Source organism: Sinohyriopsis cumingii, chromosome 5 (assembly GCF_028554795.1).
Source record: "Sinohyriopsis cumingii isolate HCF-2022 chromosome 5, ASM2855479v2, whole genome shotgun sequence".
Taxonomy (NCBI): domain Eukaryota; kingdom Metazoa; phylum Mollusca; class Bivalvia; order Unionida; family Unionidae; genus Sinohyriopsis; species Sinohyriopsis cumingii.
In genome coordinates, this window is record NC_142965.1 from 60,844,070 (window position 1) to 60,860,099 (window position 16,030).

A 16,030-nucleotide genomic window follows, 5' to 3' on the forward strand; every position below is an offset into this window, starting at 1 on the left:
AATTGTAGAGCGTCACATAATTAAAACTGTTCAATCGCCCCCCACTCCGAAAATAAAGGAACTGTGAAGTTCGCTTTTTTTTTAAAATTTCGGAGGTAAGTAAATTTTTGATGAAATCTGCAATTCCACAATGCCTAACCAGAAGTTATCGGTTTTGAAAAACACCGGAACGTGTGAAACTACTCGTACCTTTGTAGACTGCTCACCATTTTTGGATTTCATTAGTTCAATACATCTTTAGAATGCACTCTTTATAAATATTTTCTGGGACCAGTCTAGTTCCATAAAAGCAACTAAGTTGGGATACACATTGGTTACGCTCCTAGAAAGGATAGAGAAAATGACCGCCACTGTCGTCAGGACAAAGGATATTACACCGTCAGTTGCTCTAAGTTCATACAGAGACCAGCATTTTAAGGTATACTGATTTTAAAACTAGGTCACGGGCTGTCATCGTTTTGTAAAATATGGTATGGATTAAGGCATAGGGGTTCGTTACAAAGAAAATTTGAAGTATCCGTCAATGAATCAAGGGATGGGGTGTGTGTCTAACCTGTAATCCCCTATCCCTTGATTCGTTGAAGGATAATCCTAATTTTCTTTGTAACGAACCCCAGTGGATTAAGGGATGTAACACACTATAGTAAAATGTATCCCTATTTTCGATAGTGTATTTGTTTATAGTTACAGACCAAGTTGTTCTACATGACTGGTGGAATAGCCGTGATAATAAATACCCCCCCCCCCCCAAAAAAAAACACGCTTAGAACAACGTATTGGTCGATGTGACGGTCATAGAATTAGTAATGAATCAAAAAAGTTAGGTTACCCAAACACACCCAAATATATCGGATTATGAATCTGCTCCCCTGACAAAGCCATCCGAAGTCAATAAAAAATGCGTATTTATATTGTTAATTACATTGTTGATTAAATTCACACAGCCGAAAGACTAGTTTTCAACTTATATATGCAAAATTAAATGACCGAAAATTGGATGATAGAATACATATTCGAAATTGAATAATGAAAATGTAGTAACAAAGTATGACACAATCATACATAAACTGTTTATTACTTTATAAATTGTTCATTGAACTTATCGAAAGAAAGTGCAATTTTTTTCAGTATGTACTAATCACATATAGCTAGTCAAAGTCATACAAAGCCTGACATAATCATAAAAGTCATTTTAGACAAGTGTATTTATAATGTAAATTATATTGACAAATAAATTAATCAAAAAGAAGGATTAGTTTTCAACATAATTATGCCAAAATAAATAACCAATAAAATTTAGCGGCAAAGTTTGAATTCAAATCGTATGTAAAATGTTTATCATTTGATAAATTATTCATTTGAGTGATTATTGAAAAAAAATGCAATATTTCAATATGTCCTAATTATACAACGCCTTATATACAAAGCCTGACAGTCATGTGAAGTCATATTAGAAAAGTGTATATTGTAAACTATATTGACAACTAATTTAACCAAATGGAAGGACTAGTTTTCATCATAATTATAATTAATGATAAAGTACTGATAAAGTCTGGAAAAAAAACATTTGAAATGTTTGTTATTTTATAAAAGGGTTATTTGACTGATTGTCGAAACATAGGTTGACATACTCAACAAAACTTTCAATGTTTCACAATAAAGGCATACACAGCCTTCACAGCTTCTTAACATTTTTAAGAATCTTAGTATTCCATTTTTTTTCTTTAACCAAGATTCTAAAAATATAAAGGGTAACTCAATAGCATAGGAATAACAAAGTAGAAAATAGAAAGTTTAAAGTATTAGGAGGGAAACGGAACCTTTATGTGGATAAAGTATGATGCATAGACATCGCAGGGCTATGTCACAAGGCACTATGCAAAGTGACAGGCCTGTGAAAGAGTATCAGAAAAACCCACATGAAGTAAAAAAAATACAATACAACAAAAAGTCTGCCTCATTTTGGAAATAGACTTTAATGTGAGAAACACGCCACATCATAGTCACATACATAAAAAAACTAGGTTTTATTTTAATTTCAACTTGTAGTACACCATTCCTGTCACCAAAATTCTAAATTGCAAATAATTTTAAAAATATCTAAATTTATACCAGGACAAACAAATGAATTTGAAAGTCCATATTAAAATATATATTAAGACAACTGGGAAAAATTTGACAAATAATTCTGCCGTCTCTACATAAAGACTATATAGCATACACACACTATCGCATTGAAATACATAGGACATGGGAGATCTTTGGCAAAGATCACCAAAAATTAAGGATAGAAAATCTGAAAATGGTGATGAGACCAATGTTTCAGACTACTGCCCTTTTAAATAACACTAGGACATAATAAATACCCCGTCAAAATTTAGTTAGAAACTAAAATTTTGATCAAAATTCCTTTGTAAACAAGCACACACATCTTGGGGTATACAAAAATGTTATATTTTTGGATAAGTGGGGTGGGTGGGCATCAGTCTGGTGCCTCCCCCCAAAAAAATAATTGACAGTCCTTTCCATGCTTTTTCTTGCAGTTGTATTCCAAATTCGTTAATTTATGTAAATAATAATAAAGTATAGTAAAATTAATGATCAATTACACTACATTCCACCTCTTATAATTATAATAGCATATCTAATGAATTCAGTGTAATAGTGAATGTTCAGTAATGTTTGTTTGTTGTTATTTCTTTGAAGTACTGTCCAAAATTGAATAAATTTAATAAGGTTGAAAAGAAAAGAACCAAAACGGTATCAAAAACATTTTGAAGAATTATGTTCTGCTCTAATACACTTAATTTATATTTTGCATAATCAACATTTTGTAATTGTCCTTATACTGCCTATGTGTTAATTCAGTTAAAGGTAGCATGTGTCTACTCGCCTACTCGTGATTGTAAACGCGTGTTAATAAAATTACAGTAGCACTTAACTACCATGTACCTTGAATTGTATATCAACAGTAAAGATTTTCCAGTATTTTAAGTGTAAAAACATTTCTATTCTTGTACTGAGTTAAATAGATAATGAAAACGAATTTTCGGTTATTTAAATTTGAATAATAGTTTTTTGGCTAAGTGAATTGATTCATCAATATAATGATATACACTCGTTTTTAATCTGACTTTGCATGGCTTTGTCAGGCATAGCAGTATTTAGCAGGACCTTCATATTAACACCAATAATGCTAAATATGTGAGTTTTTATATCCTCATAATAGGAATTGATCCCACATTCAGCTGCTGTGAAAACTTCAGCTTATCCTTTATGGAGTCATTAGATTATGGACCTTTTATTGCAGTATTATCTGTATTAGTTTTGTAAAAAATCACTTTCTTACCAAATTTTAGCTCTATTATTAGGATATTAAGAATAGTGACTGAATTTTCTGTTAAAATGTGAATGGCGGTAGAGTAATTAATGGTATCAAATGAGGCCATTCTCTTAAAAGAGATAACATTCAGTAGTGTCATTCATTGCATCAAATCATGTAAATTTATAAGTCAGACAAAAGAGCGCTCCTGGTCGTGAAAGCCATGCATGTAGTCTCATGATGTCCTCAAATAATGGCAATAAAGGCATATATAGAAACAGTTTGAACAAAATACTATTGACACAACATCATGATGAAATATCCAGTTATATAAATGTGCACATCACTGCACAGATATATAGAATAGAAGTTAAAAACAATTATCCATTTATGGCATGCCTATATTTAAATTTAAATTCTTGCCAACCATGTGCATATTTAATGAAGCCAGATATGGTGCAAAGATGCTTTGTATGTTGTTTATGTAGGTAGGTATACGTTGCAAACTTGTCAGAAGAATGGCTAAAGTTACTTCCTCCTTTGAATACCAATGGGAGAGGTTAGAATTTGAGTAAATGTACATGTGCTTTTCCAAATTGTTTGCTTTGTATTAAATACTGCAGTAACTTAAATATTTCTGATTGGTATGAGATGTTATGCTTTCTTTCACATAAGAATTTGTAAGTAAAACAATATTTACATTTTTTGGAGCTCAACATGCACATTTTTATCATCGGTAATTTCAAAATCTTAAATGCAATTCTTGGTTGTTAAAATGTTTTATACTGTAAAAAGTAGAAATCTTGAAAGGGTTTTTCCATTTTATTGTTAATTTCAACAATAAATGTATCAATTTAATTTTAAAAAAAACAGCATACATCAGTCTTTCCACTGTATTTGATGGGTTGTAATTTTGGCTTCTTAAATATAACATTCACTGACAGGTGGTTTCATGCATTATAAGACAATATCACCTGTCCCAAACCTGGATGTGAAATAAATGTTATCTTTTGATGTTAGTTATGTCAATATTTTATGACAGTGATGACATTGGCTACTTGAACCTTTATTTCAGTATGATGTGAAGCGAAGCAAGTCAGTGTCAAAGTACACAGAAGGCCCTATTTCTATAGAATCTAAGCTCAATTTAAGTTTTGTATTACAAATGCACAGCTATGTGAACAGGTGCTACTCTTGACAGAATGTTCTGCATTGATGCTGAAGAACTAAAGCTTTAACATTTCTGTGTAAATGTTATGCACTTCTGTGTGTTTTATATTGTTATTTTTTAAACTTTTGAATGGCACTGGTTGCTACTTAAATTTGATTGAGCATAACATATCAGAATTTTAAATTTTTATTAAAAGGGACAAATTTCTGTGGCTAAGTCTTTGTGGAAGGATTTAAAATTATCTTTCTCACCTTTTTGAAAATTTGTTATATTTGCATTTTAAGCTGAAGATTGTGCCTGTCTTCAGGCCATTGTGGAACTCCAGATTTCTTTAAAGAAAAGTATAAACTTAAAACCTAGGAAGTATCACTTATATCCACTTTCCTATGTTCATGATGTAAAGTTGGTTTGCTACATTCTTTAAACTTAATTATGAAAGCGCAAAAATTCATGGATAGAAGTGGACCAACTTCTAAACAGATATATTGACTACACAAGACTTTTAAAATTTCATTCTACTGTACTGATCACTGACCAGAACAGCTTATGGGAATTGTCCATCATAGATCGAACAATTCACACAAGTTTGTTATCACTACTTATTCTAATCTACTTGTAGGATTGCCATGAAATTTCACACACATATTCATCCCATGGTCTAGTTGGTTCTGAATGATAATGGTACTTCTTAGACATCTAGTATGGCCATCACTGTCCGTTTTGAAAATGTTGTTACTTCTCCTGAGTGGATGGTCATATCAACATGGGGATGTCACTAAAATACTTCCTATCTTGACTGGTTGATTCCAAATGAAAATGGTGCTGATCTGGCTTCCAGTATTGCCACCATGGCAGCCATCTTGAAAATCTTGTGGATGGTCATATCAGCAAGCATATTTTACTGAAGGACTTCTTAGATATCTTTAAAATCTTGTTGTCACTGCTGTACCTGAATGTATGATCGTTATGACATTTTGCTTTTTACTAAAAGACTTCAAATCATGCGTACTTTTGTGCTAATTGAAATTGGCCCCAAGCTGACACCATAACAGCTGCATGTAATTTGAAAATCTTCTCATTAAAGAAAAATATCAGATATCGTTTCAACACTCATCAGTTAAAAGGAAGAAATGGTCATATCTTCAAGTCCTGCAAATTTGTTTCAGCCAGCATAGTGCCAATCACTACAAGGAATTCTGTTTTTGGCTAAGGGCTGACCCAAATTTTGTTTGCATCCATTTGTCAGGATAAAAAGGTTTCCAGAAATTGACTTGTCCGATATTATATATTTTCACTTTTCACAAAATTTCATTTGTCAAAAATTGATTAGATGAATGAATGCAATTTAATCCAGAGAAAGAACAAACAAAATGTATGTTGTATGATATATTATTTCTTCAAAGGCTTTTATTATTTTAAAATATGGTTGATGTTTAGCATATTTGTTTAGAAGCTTCAATTGAGAGACCATGACCAGCAGTTATACATGTACCTATGCCTGGGATATTTTTGGCAACAACTGCAAAATATCTTTAATTTAGTCATACAATTAAAGCCATGGTTTATTTTCAGCACATTGCTGCTGAAAATTTTCTCTGCATCTTAGTTATGTTATTTGACAATTTTTACTGCCACATAGTCTGGTTTATGTCTCTTTGTAGAAATAGCTTCGTCAGACTTTAGCAGCAGCCCTATGTTTTATCCCTCCACTTCCACATGGATTTTACTTATTTCTTTCCTTGTGAAAAATAATTTAGTCAGTTCATTGTATTCACATAGCAAAGATCTCTGAATAATAACTACTTCTAAAGTTGTCATAACATACATGTTGTCTCTTAATTTTAAACACAGACATCCCACTAATTAGCATAATTGTTTCACATCAGATGCAATATCACACAGATTCTCCATATAATAGATTAAACATTGAAGAATCATTACTGTCGTCCAATCATTTCCTAAAGGAAAAGGACATTACTGTCAGTCAAGTGCTTTTATTATTGATTCAAATGCACTGACTCGCTTGATTTAAACAAATGAGTGATCTAATACTGAGTTTGAATATAACAAAACTATTAAAACACCGGTAAGGGACTGACCATTTAATTTTCTTGTATGTGTCAAATGGGTTGGGGGGTGGAGGCACTTGGAATTTTGTTATAAAATATCCATTCCTCAAATAGATTGAAAAAATATTCTTGTAATAATCATGTTTTGATTTGTAGAAAATATGAATTAATTATGTTTATGTTGATGAAAAAATATTTTACAGTTTTTTTAAAGCATAATCCAATACTCCTCCCTCCCACTTAAATGATTAAATAGTCAGTTCCTAATTAATCCTGCTGATTTTGTTTTGACTCAGGTGTTTTTGATTGACATAATTCTGTCAGTGAGCCTAGTATGCAATGAAGCTGTACCGTGTACACACACATTGCCACATACAGAACAGTCATGTAGGGTCACACAACTTAAAATCATATTTAGGTTTTATATTAATCCCTGCTGGGCAATTATTATTGAAATGAAGATGATTCCTCACTATGTATCTAACTTGGAATCACTCTGGCATCAGTCATATGGGTGGTTGTCATACAGTAGCTTATTCAGTTATCACTGCATTGTCTCTGGACCTATCAATGATGGAGGTGTATTACAAGGCCACGTAGTAGAATTGGTGAGTTGCCATGGTACATACCCTTCCACCATGGAACTCGGGGGGTCTCAGTAGATTTCAAACTGAAGAGTCATTTCACCCTAGATATCCAAATTTCGAGAGCAAGAAAGAAAATTGTAAAATTAAAACAATCTCAAGAGTCTTAAGGTTTTTAAATAAGCTCCTCATGGGGATTGTCCTTTTTTCATGAAGCAAACTGATGTTTAAGATTTCTTGTTTTATGTTGGATAAAGAGAATAATTTGTACAACATCTTGTAAAAAACATACATGCAGACAGTGAGAAAGACATGGCTATTGTTGATATTTGTACAAGTGTTTCTCTTTCTAATTATGTATGAATCAAAGATGGTTTCTGAAGCTGAGACAGAAAAGAAACCATACTTCTGTTAGCCATTGTTATTTAACAGCTCAAAGAAACATCAAATGTGACTAAGACACAGACATCACTAATATGTTGGAACAGTGAAAATTACTTCCCATTGCTTTTTTTAACAGTTAAGAAGTGGTTGTGTATTTGATATTTCCCTCAGTGGCTAATATTCTTTCTTGTATTAATTGAGGACCTACTAACATCCAGATCTTGTCATGGTACATTAAATGCTTGAAGCACAAATTGAGAGGTTTTCAACCACTCCTCCATTCATCACATAAATGACTGTGATTATTGTGAAATGTCTTCATGTATGCAGAATTAGCCTGGTTTTCTTCCCCTAAGCTCTGATTTCATTGTTATTGATAATAACAAGGTGTAGGGTATCAGACTAGTACTGGCTGATTGAAAAGTCACATTCACTGACTGAACAAATAATCCAGAATCAAATTGAACAATGTGTTTTATTTATATAATTGTTGAGAAACATTTAATGCATTGTGCAGTGATAGTTGTAAACATGCATGTGTTTACAAGATGTGCAATCATCACAAAAATGACAGGAAATAGATGATAATAAGAGAGAGTGTGGCTATGATAAGAGAACTAAGAAAGGGCTAGAAATGCTGGGAAAATTAACACAAATATTAGCCAATACCTTGGGCCCTGTGCTTTCAGGCAATGCATTTTTTTTTGCTTGGGGCCCTGTGCTCATCGCTTGCTGTCTTGAGCCCCACACATCTGCTGGGCCTGAGCAACACTGTACAGTGCTCATCAGCCATTACTTTCATTATAGACAATGACACTATACAGTGCTCATCAACCAGATGAGTATAATTTCTGTATTGTCAGCGCCACTGTACATTACTCAGCAATCAATACAGTTTCATATGGATAGCACCAATGCACATTATTCACCAACTAGAACAATTTTGTATGCTCAGAACCACTGTACAATACTTGTCAACTAATGCATTTCTTTATTAACATTATCACTCTACAATACTCATCAACCAGAATAATTCTGTATGGTCAGAACCACTGTACAATATTCATCAGCCAGTATATTCTGCATGAACTGCACCTTTGTACAGTGCTCATCAACCAGTACATTAATGTGTGGATAGCATCACTGTCTGATAGTTATCAACCAGTGTCTTTCTGTATTGACAGCACTACTGTACAAAACTTACCAGCCAATACATTTCTCTATGGTTAGAACTACTGTACAATACTCAACAGCCAATACATTTATGTATTGTTAGCACCACTGTACAATACTCATCAACCAATACATTTTTGCATTGACAACACTATTGTACATTATTATATGCTCATTTTTTTCCCCCATTAACTTTACATTGTCAGAATCGTTCAATATTCCCGGATACTGAACGCGCGCAACAATACACATATAGCATTCACATGAATAAAGGAACTACTTTCTATTGCAAACAGACAATGACGCAGACGCCAGCACTTTTGATTTGTAAACAAATCATATACACTAGCATAAGAGGCTCTTTATGTTGTGGTTGTTTAAATTTGTTTCTGAATGAACTAAAACATGTTTCATGGACTGTAAAAAAAACCCAGCTGTTTTGGCACATTCCGCGTTGATACAATGTTACGGATTTAGGCTAGCTACATTATATAAAAGACGGAAGATTAGGTCCGTACAAATAACATGCAAGTGACAAGGCATATACTGTCTTCTTTATCTGGTGATAAGAATGGCAAAATAAAATATACTTACAGTTTTACATTCGGAATTTCCTCAAAATGTTTTTTCTTAATTCTGCAAATTCGAATTACATGAGCCATGTCATAGGTTTTCAATCTGGATTACACATTTCAAAATTGTGCTGTAATTTTGATGATAAGTGCAATTGCATCCTCCTTACTGCACTCAAAATGAAATAAGCATTAAATTCCATAGCATATTTTTGATAATTGCAATTGAAAGACTTCATATTTTTCCTACGTTGTGATTTCAAACATTCAGTGACAGAAACAGAAACACATTTGCAGATGTAAACTTGCTTCTCCCACGCCACTTCAATCCGATGTATTTCATTTATAATTTGCACAGATGAATCCAGTCCAAAATCACAAACTTTCGTTGAATCGAAACAAAATACCAAAATATATTCATTGCAGATGAAATGGAAATGTTGTTGCAATGCGCATTCATTCACAATATGACTGCAAATTTCAATTTTGACTAGACCTGTAATTTTCTTTCGAAAGTTATGCCGAGCACGCGACTAAGTTCAGATTTATCTGGGCAGAGTTATGTGCACATTAATAATGATGTCATTGTGTAATGACAAATCTGTGCTTGTGTATTTAGTTTGGAATACGGCACTCATTCATTTACGTTGTTTCTTTTAGTGTATTTTGTTTATATAATTAAACCTTAGGTAGAATAAAAAAAATGAGCATATAATAAAAAGGTTACAGCATTTGTATGGGAAAATATGAACTCGTTTTCTCGGAAGGATATACTGCACTCACAAGTTCGTGCAGTATTCCATCCCAAAACTGGTTCATATTTTCCCATACAAATGCAGTAACTTATAAATATTCATCAAACATTACATTTCTGTATTGAAAGCACCTCTGTACAATACTCATCAGGCAATACATTTTTGTATTGATAGCACTAATGTACAAAACTCACCAGCCAATACATTTCTTTTGTTAGAATCACTGTACAATAATCATCAACCAATACATTTCTGTATTGACAGCACTATTGTACAATGCTCATCAGACAGTACATTTATGTATTCACAGCACTACTGTACAATATCATCAACCAACACATTTATATATTGTCAGCATCACTGTACAATACTTATCAGCCAATACATTTCTGTAATGACAGCACCACTGTACAATACTCATCAATCAACACAATTCTGTATTGACAGCACCACTGTACAATAGTCTACCACTAGTCATGGTTACTAAATTATACGTTCCACCTGGGCATCACACATCCTTGATTCCTTCATATCTGTACCCTAAAAGACATAAATGATATATTTATAAGTTTAAAAAAATATTTACATGTTTGTGGCATTTGAGAATCAGCATAAAGTGTTTACTCTCATATGTAAAATTTATGATAATAAAAATTCTTTTATATTCCAGTATAAGTGCGCTGTCCTTTGAATGCAGAGACTCCTAACAGTTCCTTTACAACTGATACTGGTTTGTGCCAAGACATTTATTTCATTTTCGATGTGACTATATAGATCTGCCAGTACTAGATTGGATATGTTTGATTCTTTTTATGTTGAAGCACAGCTGTTTGTAGATGGGGAAGGGGGTGTTTCAGCAGGTTTTAAACTTTTAGTACTTGATTGACAGCATTTGATTCTGTGGTGCTGAAGCAGATGTAAATCTGGGAACTGAATAGTGCAAGAGCATATGAAAGATTTGACCTGAAAATTTTTGGCAGCTGCAAAATGGTTTTCTTTTACTTTAGTATATTCTCTAGATAATGGAAAAAAACATGACTCTATACCAGATTGGAGAGAAAGGGTTATTAACACCATTATTGTGCTGGACAGGTTGGAAGGTAGTGCATAATTCATTGATTACTTTTCGATTTTGAAAATTGGAATGTAGTTTAGCCACTCTATTTGTGTGGAAAGATTTAAATGTATCTTCCTGTTTTTTTAAAAAAATTCTTTATATTTACATTTTTACCATGTACTGTGTACCTTGTAGTACCTTATGTTCATGTTTATTTGAATGCCTTGTCTTCAAATATTTTTGTGACTCTTTTCTTTTTCGACTGTACTGTGCTCATCAATGAGTATTTTTCTGTATGATCAGCACTACTGTACAGTACTCATTAACCAGTACATTTCTGTATGGTCAGCACCACTGAATTATACTTATTAACCTGTATGTTTATGTGTTGACAGTAGTCATCAACCAGTGCATTTTTTTTATAGGCATTACCACACTATAGTACTGATCAACCAGTATATTTCTGTATGGAAACCACAGTGAAATACTCATCAACCAGTGTGTTAAATGTATGTCTGGATGGCACTAATGTACAGTACTCAGCAACCAGTGAATTTCTGTATAGGTAGTACTACTGTACAATACTGATCAACCAATATATTTCTGAATGGAAACCTGCTGTACAATAATCACCAACCATTTCATTTCTGGAAGGCACCTAGAGGCAGTGCCACTGTACAGTACTCTTTAACTAATACATTTTTGTATTATGTATGGACAGCACCACTGTACAGTACTCATTTGGATGGTTACCTTATACAATATGTGTCAACCAGTACATTTCTGTTTAGGCAGAATCACTGTACAGTACCTGTTAACCAATACATTTTTATGTGGATAGCACCACTACAATAAATATCAACAAATATATTTCTGTATTGATGGCGCTGCCATGCTCATCCACCAATATATTTTTTTATGGATAGCACCACTGTGCAATATATATCGACCAATACATTTCTGTGTGGATAGTACCACTGTACAAGAAATATCGACCTATACATTTCTGTGTGGATAGTACCACTGTACAGGAAATATCAACCAATACATTTCTGTGTAGATAGTACCAATGTACAAGAAATATCAACCAATACATTTCTATGTGGATAGTACCACTGTACAGGAAATATCAACCAATACATTTCTATGTGGATAGTACCACTGTACAAGAAATATCAACCAATACATTTCTATGTGGATAGTACCACTGTACAAAAAATATCAACCAATACATTTCTATGTAGATAGTACCACTGTACAAGAAATATCAACCAATACATTTCTATGTGGATAGTACCACTGTACAGGAAATATCAACCAATACATTTCTGTGTGGATAGTACCACTGTACAGGAAATATCAACCAATACATTTCTGTGTGGATAGTACCACTGTACAAGAAATATCAACCAATACATTTCTATGTGGATAGTACCACTGTACAGGAAATATCAACCAATACATTTCTATGTGGATAGTACCACTGTACAGGAAATATCAACCAATACATTTCTATGTGGATAGTACCACTGTACAGGAAATATCAACCAATACATTTCTATGTGGATAGTACCACTGTACAGGAAATATCAACCAATACATTTCTATGTGGATAGTACCACTGTACAGGAAATATCAACCAATACATTTCTATGTAGATCATTAGATGGCATTACTACACAATTATCACACACCAGTGATGGTTAGTAAATTGTAAACTCCATCTGTCAATCACACATCCTTCATATCTATACCCAAAAGACTTGAATTGTATACTTATAATTACAAATGTATACTTATAGTTGAAGATACTTACATATTTACATTCGAGAATCATGTATAAAATGTTTAGTCTCATATATAAAATTTACGATAATAAAAATTCTTTTATATTCCAGATTACAGAGAAGGACTCATTCACAACATCATTGTTCTGCACAGGTTGGAAAATAGTGTTTAGGGTTACATTTACCTGTTACTCTTAGAGTTGTTATTGTCTACGTGGATAAGTAATCACTCATCCTTGCGTCGACAAAACTGGCCCTTTGTAACTTGGTTATGAACATTGGATTTAGTTTTGCAGTGTACATACTGAAACTCTAATTTAGCCAAATGTATTTTATTGAACCTGATTTGTTCATTTAAAGATGCATATAAAAAATTTTAAAAAGCCAGTTGCCATCTCCACATGCACTTGCTATATATGCATTGTAAACTTCATCCGTTTCACTAAAATAATCGGTTATAAATTGATTTAATTCAGGTTATGATTATTCACCATGTCTGATTGGTATAGAAAAGATCAACTGTTTATACTTTTAAAATTATCCAGCTAGATATAAGTAAGGGAGAGTTCCTGTTTTCCATTATATGTCAGTCCAAAGACTTAAGTTTGATATCACTATTAAACTACTTGAAGGATTGCCATGAAACTTTGCACACACATTCATCCCATGGTCTAGTTGTGTTTGAAACATCACTTGTGCATTCATGTTAGGTTATGTTAAGTTACCTCAGAAGTTGTTGTGGGAATGCACATAGGTTTGATGTGCTTTGTGGTTTGCCACTGCTGGAGTATACCATATATATTCTTACGTCAAAGACCGCGCATGTTCTCATTGTGATTTTGTGTCTTTCCACCGCTGTATTGTAGCATGTGAACAAAAGTAGTTCAGAATATAGTGCCTAATGATGAGAAGTTACATCTGAAGTTTATTACTTGACAGAAAAAGCCAGGGTTCTAATTCAGTCTGGTTGATCCTAAATAAAAATGGTGCTGCTTGGACATCTAAAATGGCCACTATAATGGTCATCTTGAAAGTCATGAAGTCATGTTGGAAGGTCATATCGGCATATGGTTTTCACTAAAAGACTTCTTAGTTAGTCCTTAACCCATTAACCCCTGGAGGTTTTTGGCGTTTTCGCCTGAAATTCGAGTAGGAAACACATTTTGAAAGCTATTTCTGAATAAATCATAATAAATTAACTTCCAGGTGATTTTCCAATAACATAATGCCTAGTTCTGTTAGAAACATCATTTTTCATTGGCTATTTGGCTTTCGCATGAGCAGAAGGGTAAAAGTTAGAAGGTTTTTTTTTCTTCTTTTTTTCTTTTTTGCTTAATGGACCCATTATTTTCGTATTGAGACCACTCTTTATTCTAAATGCCCATCTTATCCTACTTTTTGCAAAGGTTCATCTATCTGTTTGCAGTTCATACCAGTTTGCCCTAGATCTTAGACCAAAAAGTCTAATATCCGGACACAAAATCGAATTCCGACCACAGGTGAAGTTTGGGTGGAAAACAAATCGGGTCCAAAAGATGAGGTTTTTCCCTCTGTATTTTGTAGTGCAACTGGAACTTCCAGATTATTTGGTATCATTGTAGAGCTACATCTGTCTACCTTTCTATAATACCACCCACTTTAGTGTATCATATGTGACCTTAACACTGCAGGGCTCGGCAGTAGGCTACTACCTCTTGCCACGTAAACTCGTTACCAGGGGTTAATGTGTTAATGACACTGATGCTGGTCTGACCATGGCCATCTCTGAAAATCTTGTTATAGCTACTGTTTCAGAATGGATGGACATACTGACACTTCTTGTGATGTCTAGTCATTCCTAAATGAAAATGGTCTATAAGGACAAACAGCTGATATGTCTGCCCTGGCAGTCATCTTGAAAATCTAATTATTACCACATCTTGTGAATGGAGGTCATAGCAGCATGGAGTTTTCACTAGAAGACTTCTTATGAATCATGTTTTTTTGGTGCTAATTAATATTGGTGGTGATCTGGCATCTCATTAAGGTGTCAAATAAAGACCTTAAGAAAGGAGAATTTAAATGTGATAAGGTTTACAAAATGTTTACTTAATACCTTTGTCAGTCATCAATTTTCCTTCAGCCTGATTGCTTGAGGGATCACAGTCTGTTGGTTAAACAGTGGTTGAGTTGGGCATCTTTGTTCCTTAGTCAGCAATAATGCTGTAAACTTCAGATGTTGGCTTCTCATTAAGGATGTTGTTTTATGCAACAGCTGTAGTGAAAATGGAAATATTTAACAAAATTATAACTGAACGATTGTTCTAGAGTTTGAGCTATAAACCATACAATAATTGTTTTTTCATACTTTGTACCTATTAATAACTTCACATCAATTCAACAGAAAAAAGGAAACTTATAACAAGTGTATGCAAATTCACTGGTTAACTGGCAGTTCAAAAATTAATATATATGGATTGGAGAAAATTAGGTGATATATATCAATCAAAGATGTACACAATTGAAGTTTCTACTTGTGTTCCACATTTTAGCTCTTCATCTACATGGGAATTAAAGCTATGTCAGTTCCATTCACACCCTCACAGATTTTATTTGTGAGATTTAAACAAAAAAATTGAAACATTTCCAAATGTCAACTAGCAGCAACATCAACATGAACATTTTATTATGATTTTGGTTAAAGTTTTCATTTGCATACATTTTCTTAACCACTTCGGTTGCTTATCATACTTAAAACAAATTATTATGAAGTTAAGACAATTCATTCATTGTCAAGTTTGCTTTCCCCTTGACCTTGGAGTCCAGGGACAAATCCACTTGATCAATGCCTGGGACAAACTCAGATTTGGCTCAGGCAAGCTCAAGTTTGCATGTACTTGTCTGTGGGCAAGTCCAAATAACTGAGGGGGGATACACTCAGCTCGAAATGCTTTATGTTCTGCAGGTTCTGTACTCAGTAGTCTCATCATAGTGCATATATTAGTACCTTTAGCATTTATATGTACCTCATTACTGTACATCTGTTACATATGTGCCTGCAATGGCATTATTCTTTCAACCTTTCTTTTACACTATACACTGATAGAGTTGGTCATTTCACGTAAATTTCAAGGTCAGTTTCCCATTTTCTAATGTATAGATGAGAATGTCTGCACG

At 33.4% G+C, this 16,030-nt stretch overlaps 1 protein-coding gene across 1 annotated transcript in view; it reads left to right on the forward strand.

Annotated features, from left to right (window-relative positions):
• The first annotated feature begins 291 nt into the window (after positions 1-291).
• LOC149799270 (nuclear cap-binding protein subunit 2-like) overlaps positions 292-16,030 on the forward strand; it is a 34,626-nt gene continuing 18,887 nt past the window's right edge. Inside the window, exon 1 of the mRNA XM_089958575.1 lies at positions 292-418. Within this exon, the coding sequence (XP_089814701.1) occupies positions 341-418 (78 nt within the window). The 5' untranslated portion in view covers positions 292-340. The remainder of the gene's footprint in view (positions 419-16,030) is intronic.